The 15,889-nt window shown below is 37.5% G+C and overlaps 1 protein-coding gene across 6 annotated transcripts in view; it reads right to left on the bottom strand.

The window, feature by feature from the left end:
• Window positions 1–15,889, bottom strand: part of SLC4A4 (solute carrier family 4 member 4) — a 348,226-nt gene that overhangs the window by 181,389 nt on the left and 150,948 nt on the right. For 4 of the 6 annotated variants that reach the window (XM_043572513.1, XM_043572509.1, XM_043572508.1 and 1 more), the window contains exons 5-6: window positions 14,975–15,135; window positions 7,844–8,023 (exon numbers count right to left, since the gene is read on the bottom strand). In XM_043572513.1, the coding sequence (XP_043428448.1) occupies window positions 7,844–8,023; window positions 14,975–15,135 (341 nt within the window). The remainder of the gene's footprint in view (window positions 1–7,843; window positions 8,024–14,974; window positions 15,136–15,889) is intronic. The other 2 variants (XM_043572514.1, XM_043572512.1) reach the window with 1 other exon arrangement.

Genomic DNA, 15,889 nt, shown 5'->3' on the forward strand with positions numbered 1-15,889 from the left:
CAGAGAGTAGTAGTCCACCTACTGTCCTAACTGCTCTTATAGCAAGATGGGGCTGGGGAAAACAAGACTTCACAAAGGTGTCCCTATCAAGGATCTCTGGGAAGATAATTACCCAGGGGCGGCAGCAGCAAACAGGTTAAGGGCCCTTTAAGTACATCTCTCTTCCATATGGGGTAGGATATGACAAAGAGAATCATTCCATTTCTCTACTCCATCAGAGACCCAGGCTGTGTAACATAGACTGGCAATTAATAAAATATAAAATTTGTTTATCTCATGGTAACATCCTGCTATACATATATTATTTATTATTCATACATATATTATTATCATTGCTCAGACATATTGATCAATCTTTATTTCCTAACTGAAAATATAAAGCCCACAAGTGACACTTCATTATGTATTATTTGCCATCTCTAAAGTTGACAATGAAATTAGCACTGTTTTAAAAATAAAACTCCAAGAATTTTTCATTTATGTAGTGGTAGAAAAACAAAATTGAGACGCACAAAAAAATAACAGAATACAAAATAATGGTGGTGAATTGAGTCTCTGTCCTTGATTTTAAATGTGAAAGGCATTAAATTTGCCCCTTTAAATATTTCTGAATAGCTGTTCCTTACAGTAATATCTCACATTATGCTTCTTAAAATATGTCTCCCAAAAATATCTCATCTACTCCTGGTTATATAAATAGAATAAAACATTACTACCTTTATTTACAGATACAAAAAAAAAATGAGGCTCAGGGATATTATGTGAATTGCTCAAAATCACACTGCCACTAAGTGTGAGTCCAGGACTAGAATGAAGCCTTTAGAAAAGATGGTACCACGTCTCCAAGAAGAAGATTATAAAGTGGGCCTTCAAATCTAAAACTAAAAAAACTCATTTGTGTTCTATCTCTTAAGTCTGACCCTCATTGCCATAAAGAGCAGAACAGACTACCAAATACTGGGAGGAGAAGAGTTGGGAGAAAATGTGTTGTTTATTTAAAGATCTGAGCATTACAAATCTGGAAGATCAGACACCTGCCTAGGGAAGAGAAAGGAAATAAGAATGGTGTCTGATAGATGAATTAGAAATTAGTGTTATTAAGTTACTGTTATTAAGGAATATTAAGGCACTTTTCTAGAAACTTTCCATGGATTCGTTCATTTAATCGAAGGCTAAGAAGAGCTTGATCGTTCACTGGGTTCTGGCCAGGACATTCATCTGTGCTGTGCAAATGAACGCAGAATTAGAGTCCTGAACAAAACAGATGGATATGTGCTGTTGGATTTTGGAGAGAGCTGATTGTATGCAGAAAGGCACCTGGGAAGATGACACTCATTTTAAAGCAATGTGAGCCTGAGAAACAAATTGTTGATTGACCCATCTCAGAACTGGGAAAACAAGATGGCCTGCTTCAGAGGAACAGCATCTCTGTGGGAAGTTAGGAAAATGCTGGCCCTTACCCACTGAGTCAGGGACCAGGTCTGAATTCAAGGGTGCAGGGAGAGGGGAGCTGCCCAGTGGAACAACCCAGCCAGAAACAATTGGGATAAACTGGAATCCAAAACTCAGACAAAAAAGCTAAGAATTTCTAAAGGGACTGAGAAAGCTGCCAACCTGGCGGTGGTCCCAGCCAGATCTACATCGTGCCAGTATCTAGGCAGCTTGATCTGACATCCAAACCAAATAGCTTGAAAATGCCTAATCTCAAATCAGATCCAAAGCAAGGAGAGTCTAGCTAATCCCGCTTACATTTCAATGGGACCTAGAATTACCATCAACAAAAAAACCTGACTTCTTTCCATGGTTTGTTCTGTGTTGCTAACCAAGGTCTATGTTACGGTAGGTAACAGCCCTAGCAAACACTTTTGAAAATAGATAATGGTGATATGTACTTAGGTCAGAAGAAGCAGTGTGAGAGCTAGTGAGGAAGCAGCATCTAGCCTGGAAAGGAACAATGAAAAGAGGAATCCAGGGAGAAAAGAAGTGATGGTAAAAAGTAGTGGGAGCGAGTAGATCACAGTTCTCATGTTTGACAGGAAAAAAAAGGTGGGTTGCAAACTGATGATAAAACCCAGAGGCTCAATCAGGAGCAAGCCCTGGGTCCCTAGAGCTGGCTCTGGAGCAGCCACCTTTTCCAACTCATCACCTACCTGCTGGAGCAGCTTTATTAAGTCTTAGATTCTCAGTGCGGTTTAGGGTTTCTCTGTTGGCAAAGAGTAAAATGAATGAGGGAGAAAGACTCTTCCTAAGGAACTATATGATGAGAAAGGGCTTCCTCCTCTCTCATACTCCATTTGGTATTAGCTACCAATACCAAAGGGCAGAGAAAATAAATCAGCACTATATCCATGAGTCCTTTCCCAAATAATAAGCTACAGAGCAAATATCATTCCAGAAACCACTCTTACTCAGTATGAGATTTTTCTTCCTTAATTGTGCTTTTGGTAGAGTGATCTTTTTGATTACCATGTGCCAGTCACCATTTTAAACATTTTACATATATTATCTCATTTAATTTTCATTATCTATACTGTTTTACAAACATGGAAACTACTAAATTACCTTTCTAACTTTTTACTGAAAAAAAAAAACTAAAGAAAAATGGGGTCATGAAATTGAATTAGGAAAAAATGAAATTCATAGTTTAGGTATAACTGGATAACCAAAGTCACTTTAGTAAAGGGCCTGTGTACTCCCAGACAGTGGAAGGTAAAGAACAGATTTCTATGACAGTCGAGGGGTAAAAAAAAAAAAAAAAAAAAAAAATGAAGAAGCCAGGGGGAAAAAAACAGGGACAAACTGATGATGGCATTGCCCCAATTTCCACAAAGGTAGTTAGTGAAAGCTGACTATTCAAATTAAGGTTCCCAGTTGGTTTTTGTCCTTAAATCAGGTCTCATTCATCTTTTATAACCTTAGACAATACATATCAGAAGGATCCATTTAAATGGAATATTTAAAATATATTTAAATAAAAAATATTTTTAAATTAATATTTTTTAAAAATCAGACCATCCTAACAAACCATGATTCTTTACAACAGTTATCAGGTAACCTTGTCAAAAACATCTTACTAAAGAATTTGCATACATACCAATTAAGTACAAACTTTACTTTCACTTTCTAATAAAAAGCAAACAAAATACATCTTATTAGATTTTTAAATACTGCCAAGGAATGTTCCTAGGCTTAAATGTTCTTTCATAGTATATACTATAATAATACAGATTATCTAAGTATCCCAAACCAAATTATTAAGTAGAACTATACGAAAGTGCTGACAGTCAACTTTACCCACAAAATGGCAATTCCATATGGTTCAAGGTAAAATGATAGTAAGGAACAGGGGGCAAAAGAAAATCTAACACCAGAAGAAATGAAAACCTAATGCTAACTCCATAAAAATACTTCAATTAATATATTGGGAAATTATAGCACTTGCCTAAAATTTAGTACCTGGCAGATGTGTCCATCAGAATTCACAGATGTCTCAGACAAGTGGTAATTTCGCAATTAACATCTTGGAAGCTAGCCTGATTCTTTCCTGATTTATTACAAATACAAATGTTTTTCATTTCTTTTAAAAAACATTAAACCACCTTGAACCCAGCTACATTGGGACCCTAAACAACGAGCTAATCTTTAGCTATAGAGAGACAGTGGTAGGCTGTTAAGTGAGTATGATGCTAAATGTTTGCAAAAACCAACTCTCCAGGGGAAAGTGCGTGCGTGCGTGTGTGTGTGTGTGTGTGTGTGTGTGTGTAATAAATTTTACTGATATAAAGGACAGGCAGCACACATACAAGTAATAATAAAATATAGGATACTCTGTTGTGAATTGCATATAGTCAGTTGATTCTGACCAAACATAGTTGCAACATCCTTGTTGAATATCCATTATCATATATGTTAACAGGTAGGATAAAAGTGAAACAATGAAGACAAAGTGCTAAACTGGATAATAGTTTTTGAATGCCAGCAGAACATATACTTGATTCCTTATGCCCCTCACATTTTAAAAGCTGTTATGAACTGAATATTTGTATCCTCACAATATTCATATGTTGAAATCCTAACCCTCCTACCCAATGTGATAGTAGGAGGTGGGGCCCTTGGGAGAAAATTAGGTTATGAGGGCAGAGCGTTCCTGAATGGGATTAGTGCCCTTATGAAAAGAGACAGGAGAAAGATGATGGATCTCTCTCTGCCATGTGAAGATACAATGAAAAGACAACCATCTACAAGCAATGAAGAGGGCCTTCACCGAAAACCCAATCTATGGCACCTTGATCTTGGATTTCCCAGCCTCCAGAACCGTGAGAAATAAATGCTTGTTGTTCAAGCCACCCAGTCTATGGTCATTTGTTAAGAGCTCAAGCTTACTAGGCAATGGCTATAGACACTAGACACACTTAATCGTCATTATAAGCATTTTCTCCATCACTTTTTAAAGTCTATAGACAAGTGACAAAACATAAATCAAGCCCTGATTTGAATTTTCTGAATTCTTTGGTGTAAATACTACCACAATGACTTATTGCAAGTGACCAAAATGAAGCCTATGAACAAAGAGTTAGGAAGAAATGACAGCACACCATTTTATGTGTGTTTATATATACACAATAGATGGTAATAACCTGAAGTGTATAAACTCTAGTAGCATGCAATAAAATAAATAGGAAATAGTGAATCTGAATATTTGTTACCTTTGTTTTTAATATCATTATTTAATTGTATACATACATAATTTGATATTTAATACTATCTGTGCTTAACAACTGGCTTGCAAAATTCCTGACTGGCTCTTGTGAATAGATAGAAGCAGCTCCATCACACCACTGGAAAAAAAAAAAATCCCAATTCTAAAGTATACATTGCAGCTATTAACTACACTATTGCCATCATAACTAAAGAAAGCAATGTCTATTTTCTAGCCTATAACAGTAGAGAAAAGTGACTGAAGTTTATCTAGGTTTTTCAGTGTTAGAACTAGGTCCAACACTAGATACAAGATTCTCATTTATTAAAATAGTAGTAACAACTTTATAATTCTTTGTTTTAGAAATGTATTCTGAGATACTTCATAGTTAAAGATGTTAAGTAATTAAACCCGAAGATATAAAGGTAACTGTGTAAACTTGCAAGAAGAATATAAGTGCCTCTAGAAAACCAAAAATTTATCGGGTACCTGGGTGGCTCAGTCAGTTAAGGGTCCAACTATTGATTTCAGCTCAGGTCATGATCCCACAGTGACTGAGTTCGAGCCCCGCCTCAGGCTCTGAGCTGACCAGCACAGGGCTTGCCTGGGATTCTCTGTCTCCGTCTGTCTCTCTCTCTCTGCTCCTCCCCTGCTTGTGCTCTTTCTCTTTCTCTCTCTATCTCTCTCTCCCTATCCCTCCCTCCCTCCGAAAATAAATAAACTTGAAAAAAACCCCAAAAGTTTGCCATCTGATCATTTATAATAATGTATTTTAGAGGTACATGAAAGTCATTACTGTAGAATCTCTCTAAGTCAAATCTTGCCTCTGGATATTTAAAAGGAGTTAGGTAACACAAAGGCCAATAAAAACATGTTTAAAAAGGCCTAATCTTATTCCATGCTTCAGGGTGTAAACTGATCAGCTGAAGAGCTGGAAAGGAAGAGCTGACTGCTCTCCCTATTTGCTTTCTGCCCGGCATACATAACATTTCACAAGTGAAAGGTGAATGACAAAGGCAATTTCAACTTAGCTCTGAAGTATAAAGATCTACTGATAGGATAAAAGAACTGAATGATGGATGATATCAACTCATTAGCTGTATTCCACATCCAAATATTTTCTCCTGAAGCACAAAATACTGGCCTCCAAGATCCATCTGTTCTTAATTTCTACTCTAATTGCACTTCATGAAAATGAAGCTCAACCCAGACTGGTGGAAGCCACACTCCCTCTGCCATATGCATTCCGCTTCTCTTTGCAAATACAGTGATACTTGAAAACAATGCACTTTCTTGCTTCTCTATAGTAAGTACCAGCTTCGGGATAAAAAAAAATTGATCTCCAAATCATGGAATTTCATTTCATATGAAGAAAAGAATAAGAAATAAGATTAAAGACAGACTTTTACTTTAGTTGCCATAATTTTAAAAATAGGCGTTGGGGGCTCCTGGGTGGCTCAGTCAGTTAAGCGTCTGACTCCTGACTTCGGCTTATATCATGATCTCACGGTTTGGAGTTTGACCCCACATCAGGCTCTGTGCTGACAGTGTGGAGCCTGCTTGGGATTCTGTCTCCCTCTCTCTGCCCCTCCCCCACCTGCTCGCTCTCTCTCGCTCGCTCTCTCTTTCTCTCTCAAAATAAAAAATAAACTAAAAAAAAAAAAAAAAAAGAATACAGGGGTTGTTTTTAAAACAAAGTATTTGTGACATCAGTTGTAACCAACTGGTCATCTTATAACATTTCCAGCCATTAAACTCTTCAAAATACAATTAAAAAGAAAAAAAAGGAAACAAAGACATACATAAAAAATAAAATATTTCCAGTCAGCGCCAATATTCCAGATAATGATAGAACCATCAAACTGTAGTGGGAATATTTTAGATTAGATTCTTCTTCTTGTCAATGTTTTTTTTATAAAGTGTTTTATTTTGAATTATTTATTTATAATTTGTTTTGCTTTTAAAAAAATTTATGGTAACAGTTAAATCAATGCATAAGTCACTCAATAAAACTGACCTTTTCATTTGGTTCTATTTAATGACTAGACACTCATTAAGAAACTACAATAATGGAATGGCTCAAAAATACACCAGAGAAAGTTTGCTAATAGTGAGCTCTCTTCCAGCCAACCCTTAATTTTAACACTAAGTCAGAAAACTCAGTTTCCAGAAATGGAGTGGCTAAGTTAGAATTCAGTTTATACAATTCATTTAGTCCACCTTTTCCAGGGCAAAATATCTTACACTATTCTGTACGTACAGGTGAGGGCAATGAATTAGAAGCTCCCTTATGTACTCATTTCTCTTGGTACCAAAAAAGACCAGGGGTGGGATGACAGAGAGCTGGTTTTACCAGCCCAATGCTTAGCAACACTTTCACCATGCTTTCATTCTCAGACTTCATTGAAATTAGCTTCTCCCTCCTCAGATTATACCCAACCATGAAATGCATTTGAAGCAAAGACAATAATACAAAAGATATTTTACAGAAAAGTCTGCCAAATGCAAGAGTATAAACAAGACACAGTGCCTTTCCTGTTACTATATAATGGGGTTAATATCCTACCTTGAATAATTATTCTCATATCTAACCATCATGATCATATAACTAAAGAACAGACTTTTTTGTAGTCCTAGACTTCATTAAGTAATAAATATTAAGCCTTGGATAAATGATCATTTATAGACTTGACGCCATCTCACATACCAAGCAAACACTGTATGATATTAGAATTCAGAGCATTTATCATATCTTAGTCTATCATCCTAATTCTGACAAACCCCCAAGTCTAAAGCATATTCCTTGATATACTCAAAAATCTACAAGTTTGATGACTCATCTGAAATATTCAGTTGTTTCATCATAGCATTATTACCAAACCATCTCAGTCAATCAGAATAGATGTATAGGAAGCAAGCAAGGCATCTTGGCATTTGCAGCCTTAGTAACTGCTGAAATCTTTCCAACAGGACTGCAAACCTGCCCAACTGGATAAAAGTGTCATTAGGAAATGGCAGTGGCATATGAACTTGAGGAAAGAAGAAATATGGTGAAGAGTAAAAACAACAGAGGACACGAGATGAAGTAAAGGTAAGAGATGGAATGAGGTAAAAGAGTGAGGCAAATGCTTGGCCCTGCATTACCATTATCAGGGTTGGTAAACATCCTACTTGCACTGGAGACTGTCTTCCCAATGTCGGCCAGGGATCGAAGGTTGGATTTCTTGGTTTGATGCCGGTGCTTCCGGAGCAAAGTATAGGTCACCTTATCCTTAAGGTCAGGTTTCAATAGGCCTGTCTCAATCTGATGGTCAACAATCATCTCTGATACAAAAAAGAAAAAAAAAAGGCAAAACAAAAACAAAAAGCAAAACTCAGTCACAAGATCACAAAGTTACTTTTTACTCCAACTTTATGGATGTCATCCTCAAATTTTGTATCAATACACTATTTTCCAAATTTCCAACTTCCCACTTTATATGAAGGGTAAAGATACAGGACACACAGATTCTAGCATTAATGAGAGAGTTATAAATATTCCACTATGAATTATATGTTTGGAGAGAAAGAATCGTCTTGTCTTTTTTCAATCCCAGTTAATAGTGAATTCACATTAATCACATTCTTCTATGAGTAACACACTAAGTCAGTAATTTACATTTTTTCAATTAGGTAAAAAAGAGTAAGATTAGAAAATTCATGTTCTCTATCATAGCAAGTATGCCAGAAATACAAGTGATATTTAAAAAAACTTGCGAATATGCAAAATTTAATGTAGTGACATTATTGAATTTTAGATCTGTTTTCCCAAATCCTTCTGTAATGATATATTTTCCTTAAAATAGGACGAAGTAAAGGAAGACAATAATACTCTTCCCCATATCAGGTTATGCGAACACTAATTAATCCAATGAAAGAAAGACTAAACTACAAAACTGCCTTCGTCTTTTCTAAGAAGGGAGGCTTATTCTTCTTTTGGATCCAACAAAAGGATTTCCAATATATTCCACTAATCATTTTAAAATTTAACCTGCCCAGAATTTTCTATGAAATTTTCACCTTACTACAAAAAGTTATAATTTCTATTAGTTCTTGTTTTTAGAATGGCTTTAATTGGAAAAGATAACTGTGTTTCATAGAAACTGCTCCATGGGGAGCTCTGCTAATGGACAAGATTTACTCTAAAGGAAGAAATCCTCTTTCTCACAAGTAGGCACGTTAGCAGCATGGCAGAAATGCAGCCTGGTCACCACAGGCCAACATTTCCTCTGTCCAGAACAGCGCATGGGACAAAACATCACAAGATATGCAGTGGTAGGACATTATCTCACTCACTGTATGCACGTACTGCTTTTGTCCCCTCTCTAGAACCAGAAAGAACTATGGATCCCATGCCTACCTTTTACCTTTTCAGGTATATGAGTGCATCTAGCACACTTCAACATTTTCTGCTTGGGCAAAGTTCTCAGTATAGAAAAGTGAAGAAGAGAAGAAAAGCTCTTCTCTTGCAAAAGACTGACCAAAAATTGATGGGAACTGGAAGGGTAACGCCTCCTAAGCACTGCTGTCTCTTTGAAGTCACAGATGTTCCAGGGGCTCTGCCTGGGCACAACTGCACCACTCAGAGGACCATCTTAATAGCAAGCACTCACAGAACGACCTCACAACCTATAGCTAGAAACTGACAACTTACACAGTATATAATCAACTTAGAAGCCAAGCAGAGGCTGACTCCTGAATTTTCCATTACATGTCTTATACAAATGCCATAAATGTCACATAACACTGGGCCACTTGGTGGGGAGCTTGGGCAAGGCAGGAAGAGTTTCTCCCATAGGAATGTTTTGGTTTGAGAGTGGCCTTTAGCTCTGAGTGGTTTTAACTGTACAAACCCTTCTCAGTGAAACTCTCAGAACTGATCCTATAATTATACAGTTAACCTTCTGTTCCATAGTAAAGTAATTAGGTGCTACTCCTCTACTTTCCCTTTAAGTCTTGTTCACTGCAGAAGGTCCATTTGACAGAAGAACCATAAAAATAAGCAAACGGCCCCAGCGTATTTGTGGCACATGTTATCAAGCTCCTACTCTAATTCCAGGGTTGTGGATTAAAGTGTTTCTTATCTACCCTTCCTGGCAGGGCCTCCCTCTGTGCCTGCCTTCCCTTGTAATCTCAAAACTATCCATACATATGCACAGCCAGCCCTTTGTTACTAATGCCTGGAAATCACCAGTTAGAACAGGTTAAGACATCTGTGTGGCTTATGTCCTTCATTACATTTCCATAAAACAGCCCACATTACAGGGATCTTTTTAAGTACAAACTACAAAACCTTTCAAGGAAAGTGGGGGCAGTAACATTTAACAGCTACACTGAAATTAAGTCTTCAGTGTTCAAAATCCCACAACCACTACCAATTGGGAGGGAACGTGCCAACCACAGATGATGGCAGAGCTGAAAGAGAACTCAGGAAACACCAAGTTCAGTCTCTTGTCACACAGATTTGGGAAAAGAGGGGGCAAAAGAGGTGACTCGCTCTCAGGAGAAGCCCAACTAGAGGTGCAGCTGCCCAAGTGAAACCAGGTTCTCTGGACTCACACTTTACCATATCGTTCCCCATATCACACAGTGGTTTTCTCCATTTTAAAAAATAAGCCCTAGGAGCGCCTGGGTGGCCCAGTCGGTTACGTGTCTGACTTCGGCTCAGGTCATGATCTCGCGGTCTGTGAGTTTGAGCCCCGCGTCAGGCTCTGTGCTGACAGCTCAGAGCCTGGAGCCTGTTTCAGATTCTGTGTCTCCCTCTCTCTCTCTGCCCCTCCCCTGTTCACGCTCTGTCTCTCTCTGTCTCAAAAATAAATAAAAGCGTTAAAAAAATTTAAAAAAAAATAAAAATAAAAAAGCCCTAGACCCAAGACAACAGTCAACAAACAAACAAACAAACAAACAAAAACCTGATATATGCACGGGCTTCTGCAAACCAAGAGAATGGTGGTGTTCGTGCAACAACAACAACAAAAAAAGGCCAAAAGTGATAAACATTTTTTTTAGTTTTATTTATTTATTTTGAGAGACAAGGGAAAGAGCAGAGAGAATGAGCAGACAGAGAGAATGAGAGAATGAGCAGAATGGGGCAGAGAAAGAGAGAGAGAGAAAATCCCAAGCAGGCTCCGCGCTGTCAGCGCAGATCCCAACGTGGGGCTCAAACCCACCAATGGCGAGATCATGACCTGAGTTGAAGTCTAAGAGTCAGATGCTTAACTGACTGAGCCACCCAGGCACCCTGATAAACATTTTCAAATGAAATACAAGGTCCAAGAAACATTAAACTTCAAGACTAACAAAGGTAATTTATAAATATAACCAATTATGAGATTTTACTAATCTACCAAAGTGGCCAAATGTATATATGAATGTGAAAAGTGGGTGCCACAGGGAATATTCCACATCCTGAGGGTGATGGTAATAACTAGTACAACCTTTCTTGAAGGCCACTCAGCAAATACGTGAACAAAACCCTTCCATACATTCAAACTCTCTGAATATTTCACCATTAGAAATCTGTACTAAAAAATAAACAATTTCATGCAACTATAACAAAATGTTCGCTTATTCATTACAATAAAAATGTGAAGGCAACTTAAATGCCCAATAGATTATTAAATATTTTGCAGACATCAAAATCATGTTCACATATATATTTAATCACATGGAAAGAAATTTGTGTTAAGTTTTTAAGTTAAAAAGGGCAGATTAAAGTGTTACAGTATGATCCCATTAGTAAAATAAATTTCATAGGCGTAAACGGAGATGTACAAAAACTGCTGTGAATGGTGGTATTTTGATTTTTGTGTGTTCTATTTTTCTGGATTATTTCACAATGAACATGTATTACTTTTGTGATAAAAAATACATTGCCATTTTGAAAATCTAAAAGGTGTTAAAAGCAAGGAACGACATGACTAACACATCTGCCAACACGTACAGCCCAGCAATGCCTTTAAATATAAAAACGAGAACTCCAAAAATAGATAGAGCTACATTTTCCTAATCCATTTCCCATCATAATACAATACCTGAAATGGCTTATGATTTTTTTTTAACTTGGGAGGGTAGGAAAATCCTCATGCAGTTGCCTTCATGTGGGAATGACACTCTTTCATTGTAGGACTATAATGATGAGAGTAATAATCAAGCTATCAAAATAATCCATGTAATGTTTTATCCTTTAATTATTTTAAAGGCAAGTATTTTTCTTAGCATTCAAAGGGGTTCTCCATGAAGAAAACAAAGAGAGGTCCTGAGGAGAATCAGAACGAGGCTGAATGCTGTGTGTAAGTATGAGAAGTGACACCTGCTTAAACAGTCACATGGTGATAGCTTTGCACCTGCAGAGGGAGGATGCCTCTCAGAAGCAGGCCACTGAGAAGAAGGAGCAGGTGGACTGCAAAGAAAGATAAAAATCATGCTATTGTTTGTTTGATATAATCACACCCACTATTATTTCTTTCACTTCTCCTTTGTGGAGATAAGGGGAGGAGGGGAGATGCATCTTAGAGACTGAACTGTACATAATTCACAACTTTGAATTATCAAAACAACGCAGAACAAAACAGCGGCTTCACCTTCTGCTAGAAAAGGATGTTTTAATAACCAAATAATGGCAATAATTCTTCAAGTTACTGTGCCATCTTCTGTCATTTAAAGCGAAATTAGGGCGTTTTTTTCTTCATACTGTTTAACCCTCTGTAATGTTTTGATTCTTCGAGGATTTTTAAATATTTTTTTTCAGCCAGGGACACTCTTCCAAACACACTCTTCCTCCACCCCTGCATTTTGATCCTTTTCTTCCCCCCTCCCTCCCTTTCTCCCTTCCTTCCTTTCCTTCCTCCCTCCCTCCTTTCTTTTGCTGGTAATGTATGTTATTTGCCTCTGGATTGCTTTTCAGTATTATCAGCTCCAGAATGAGTGATGGTACTTCAAAGTGACATGGTGGTGCCTAATTTTACAATTTAATGACAATTTTTAAAAGTAAAGAGATGGTGGTTAGAGAAAAAAGTCCACAACTGATAATAAAAAGTCATGGAAAACTAAAGTGAGAACATAAAATGCTTAATGAATCTTCCTTAAGTCTAGTGAATACCAGACCCTCTTTCTTTGGCCAGTGGCTAAACAAGGCTCCAATATAATATGGGATTCTGTCTCCAACTGCATGGAAAAGATCAGTCAGTTGCCAAAGATCAGAAGCTCCTTAGGATGGGTCCTTCTAGTACTAAAGATCCTGAAGACAGTTTTATAGAAAAGCCCAAGTTCTACTGTAGGACTTACTTTCTTACTTACTGGAAACTTTCTAGTGACCCTTAAACCATAACACACATTCTCCTCCGAGACTGTATATATTGCCTAGCCACAAGCTTAATTCCCATTTTATCCAGCATTTATGCATTCTGACTTATTTTTTCAACTTGTCTAATTTCAGACATCTTTGCTCCAGATTAGTTCTTAAAGTCTGAAAACACAGAAATTGCAGTTCTCACTCAAAAAACTGGACGGATTTTTGCTAACCATGATATTTTTTTGAGTAACAATCTCCCTTGCAGCAAAACAAATCACCCAGAAAACCATCCCTTCTGTTTGCTTCTGTCTTTGTAGACAGGCTCTTGTTCCCTGGGTACAAAAATCCAAGATCTCTCCAGATAACCATTTTCAGCCTCACTTGCCTGGTCATATGTGAAAAATTCCACATGCAGCATTATTTCCTACATTATTTTCTAACCTCTGTGGATGTGGATTTGTAACTTATCTCATGTACAAAGTGAGAGATTTGCAAACGTAATTCCAGGGCCTAGAATAGTGTCTGGCACACTGTAGAAGTTCATGCACCACTGCTGAATAAATGCAGGAACTAATTAATTCTGGCCACCCCATATGAAGACATATTTATACTTCCCCCTTCTCCACGTGTACCTTAAAGTGTCTCAGGTTCATGAAAAGTGTGGGACTTCTTTGCAAATGGAGCTAACAAGCTCTCTGAAGAAGAATCAGATACATATACATCAGTAAGATGTATGCCTCATTTGACAACTAACCTTTTCTTCCAATACAAATGCTATAGCTTTCCTACTATCTTGCTAAAAAACAACAACAACAGAGATGCCACAGACAAGCCTTTTGGCTATAGATATTCAAAGAAATTTTGTGGTGAGTCTGATATACAAGAATTTTATACTGGTCACTTTCTGTGGGGCCACAATCCATGCTGTCTTCCCCATAATCCCAAATGAGGCACCCTGCAGCCCACTTGGAAAAGTGTAGTCATCCATATAGGTCCAGAGGACATCTAGTTATTGAATTTTCCTGGGAATGACAAACAGAGCCCCTGTATCTCATTTTGAGAAAAACATGATCTTCAGTATCCCTAGATCTGTAGGGTAATAAGGCAGTTTAGGCCAGGCTTTTGTTAGAAAATGAAAACAATTACTACTGTTTGGAATGTAGTGATGTGTGCTCAAGGCGTTCAACGTGATGAGTTAACATTCACTACACAGCACTAATCACAAAAGATACCAATGCACCAGGAGGTTCAGTGACTTGCTGGTGGGTGTATAAATGATACTCAGCACCAATGTGACAGGACCAGTCACTAGCCCATGTGGCTAGTACATGCGGCTGCCGGCTCCTTTCTCCCCACAACCTTTCTTACATATAGTTAAAGGATCTTGACTTCCACCTACAAAATTAGTCCCAACCCAGAAACTAGACTATTTTCCTTCTGACATAGGACATAAGCCCTATTTTACGGATGATGAAACCGAGGCCCAGAGAAGCTCAGTGCAATGTCTAAGGTCAGAGTTCTAGAAATCTAGTCTCCATACTTCCAGTCCAATATAACCAAGGATAGGAGCAGGGAGCCTCCATTCTAAATATTAACCTTCCACTAATAAGCGAGGGAAGTGAATGAAGATCTGTACATACACATTTTGATCCCCATAAAAATAATGTGAAAAATTAAAAGCATAAAAGAGAAGACTGAGAAATAAAAACTGGATAGAAACATGCCAAAATGCTAACGATGCCTATGGAGGCACGATGGATGATTTTTTATTTTCTTCTCAATATCTGCCTATATTTTCCAAAACTGCAACAAACCTTACTAGTTTTATAGTATATAAAAAAAGAGAGAAAATAAATGTTATAGAATTCATCTGCATTAACGGACACCCATGGACAGGTTGGTAGAGCTAAAAAGATGATAAAAACTTTAAACAACATACTTACCCACCAACTGTGGAAGAGAAGAAGCCTCCCTGTCAAGCATGATGGATCCTTTCTCCATACATGTCCTCAGCTCAAATAAGCTGTGAAGGGACAATGTGGCCACATGGGGCTTGCTCCATCTTTCCCCACCCTGTTCCACTTTTTCTTCAAATTTAATCCACCTAGGAACATGAGATTAGTGAGCAGCAATTAAAAGTATTCTAACCTTCTCTGGAAATAGCTACATCAAACCCTCCATCTCCACCCCCACCAGCACTTCCAAAATGTCTCCTTTGATGGAGTCTTAAAAGCTTATTATATCGTTAATTGCATTACCTTTATGAATACACCAAACAGAGTCATTAGACTGCTCCTTCACATGGCGTTAGAGGGAAAGAAAATAAACCAAAGGGATCTAAGAGCATCCTTGGTTTCCCACCTGTCTATACATAACCATGAAATCCTTAAGAATGATTATTTTACTAGGTTTTTAAAATAACATAGGAAAATGTGCATTTCAAAATTCTCCACGAAAGCCTACACTATGTAAAAATAACCACCGTTGTGAGAATTCTGTTGTGACTTCACAAGGCAAGTTTCTATAAGGTGAAATATCAATTATGAACCAGTATTTATCTTAATTATTTGAAAAATATGGTGTATGAAGTGGTCAGATGAATATAAAATTCCCCTTTAATACTTAAAGAGGGCCAGCATGTGTTGCTATGTCTTACTTTGTATTTCTCTGCTGACACATGTTCCCTTCTCATTGAGATTCTAATGGAAGCTTTTCTCTTCAAGTCTGGCTCCACATGTTTAAAAATACACAAGTTCAGTGAACACATCTATTCTGATAATAATAGATCTCCTATAAACCTTAGCAATGGAACAAACAACCCACTGTCTTTCTAAGACTCCTAGATATTTTGATAACTT

Source organism: Prionailurus bengalensis, chromosome B1, assembly GCF_016509475.1.
Source record: "Prionailurus bengalensis isolate Pbe53 chromosome B1, Fcat_Pben_1.1_paternal_pri, whole genome shotgun sequence".
Lineage (NCBI taxonomy): Eukaryota > Metazoa > Chordata > Mammalia > Carnivora > Felidae > Prionailurus > Prionailurus bengalensis.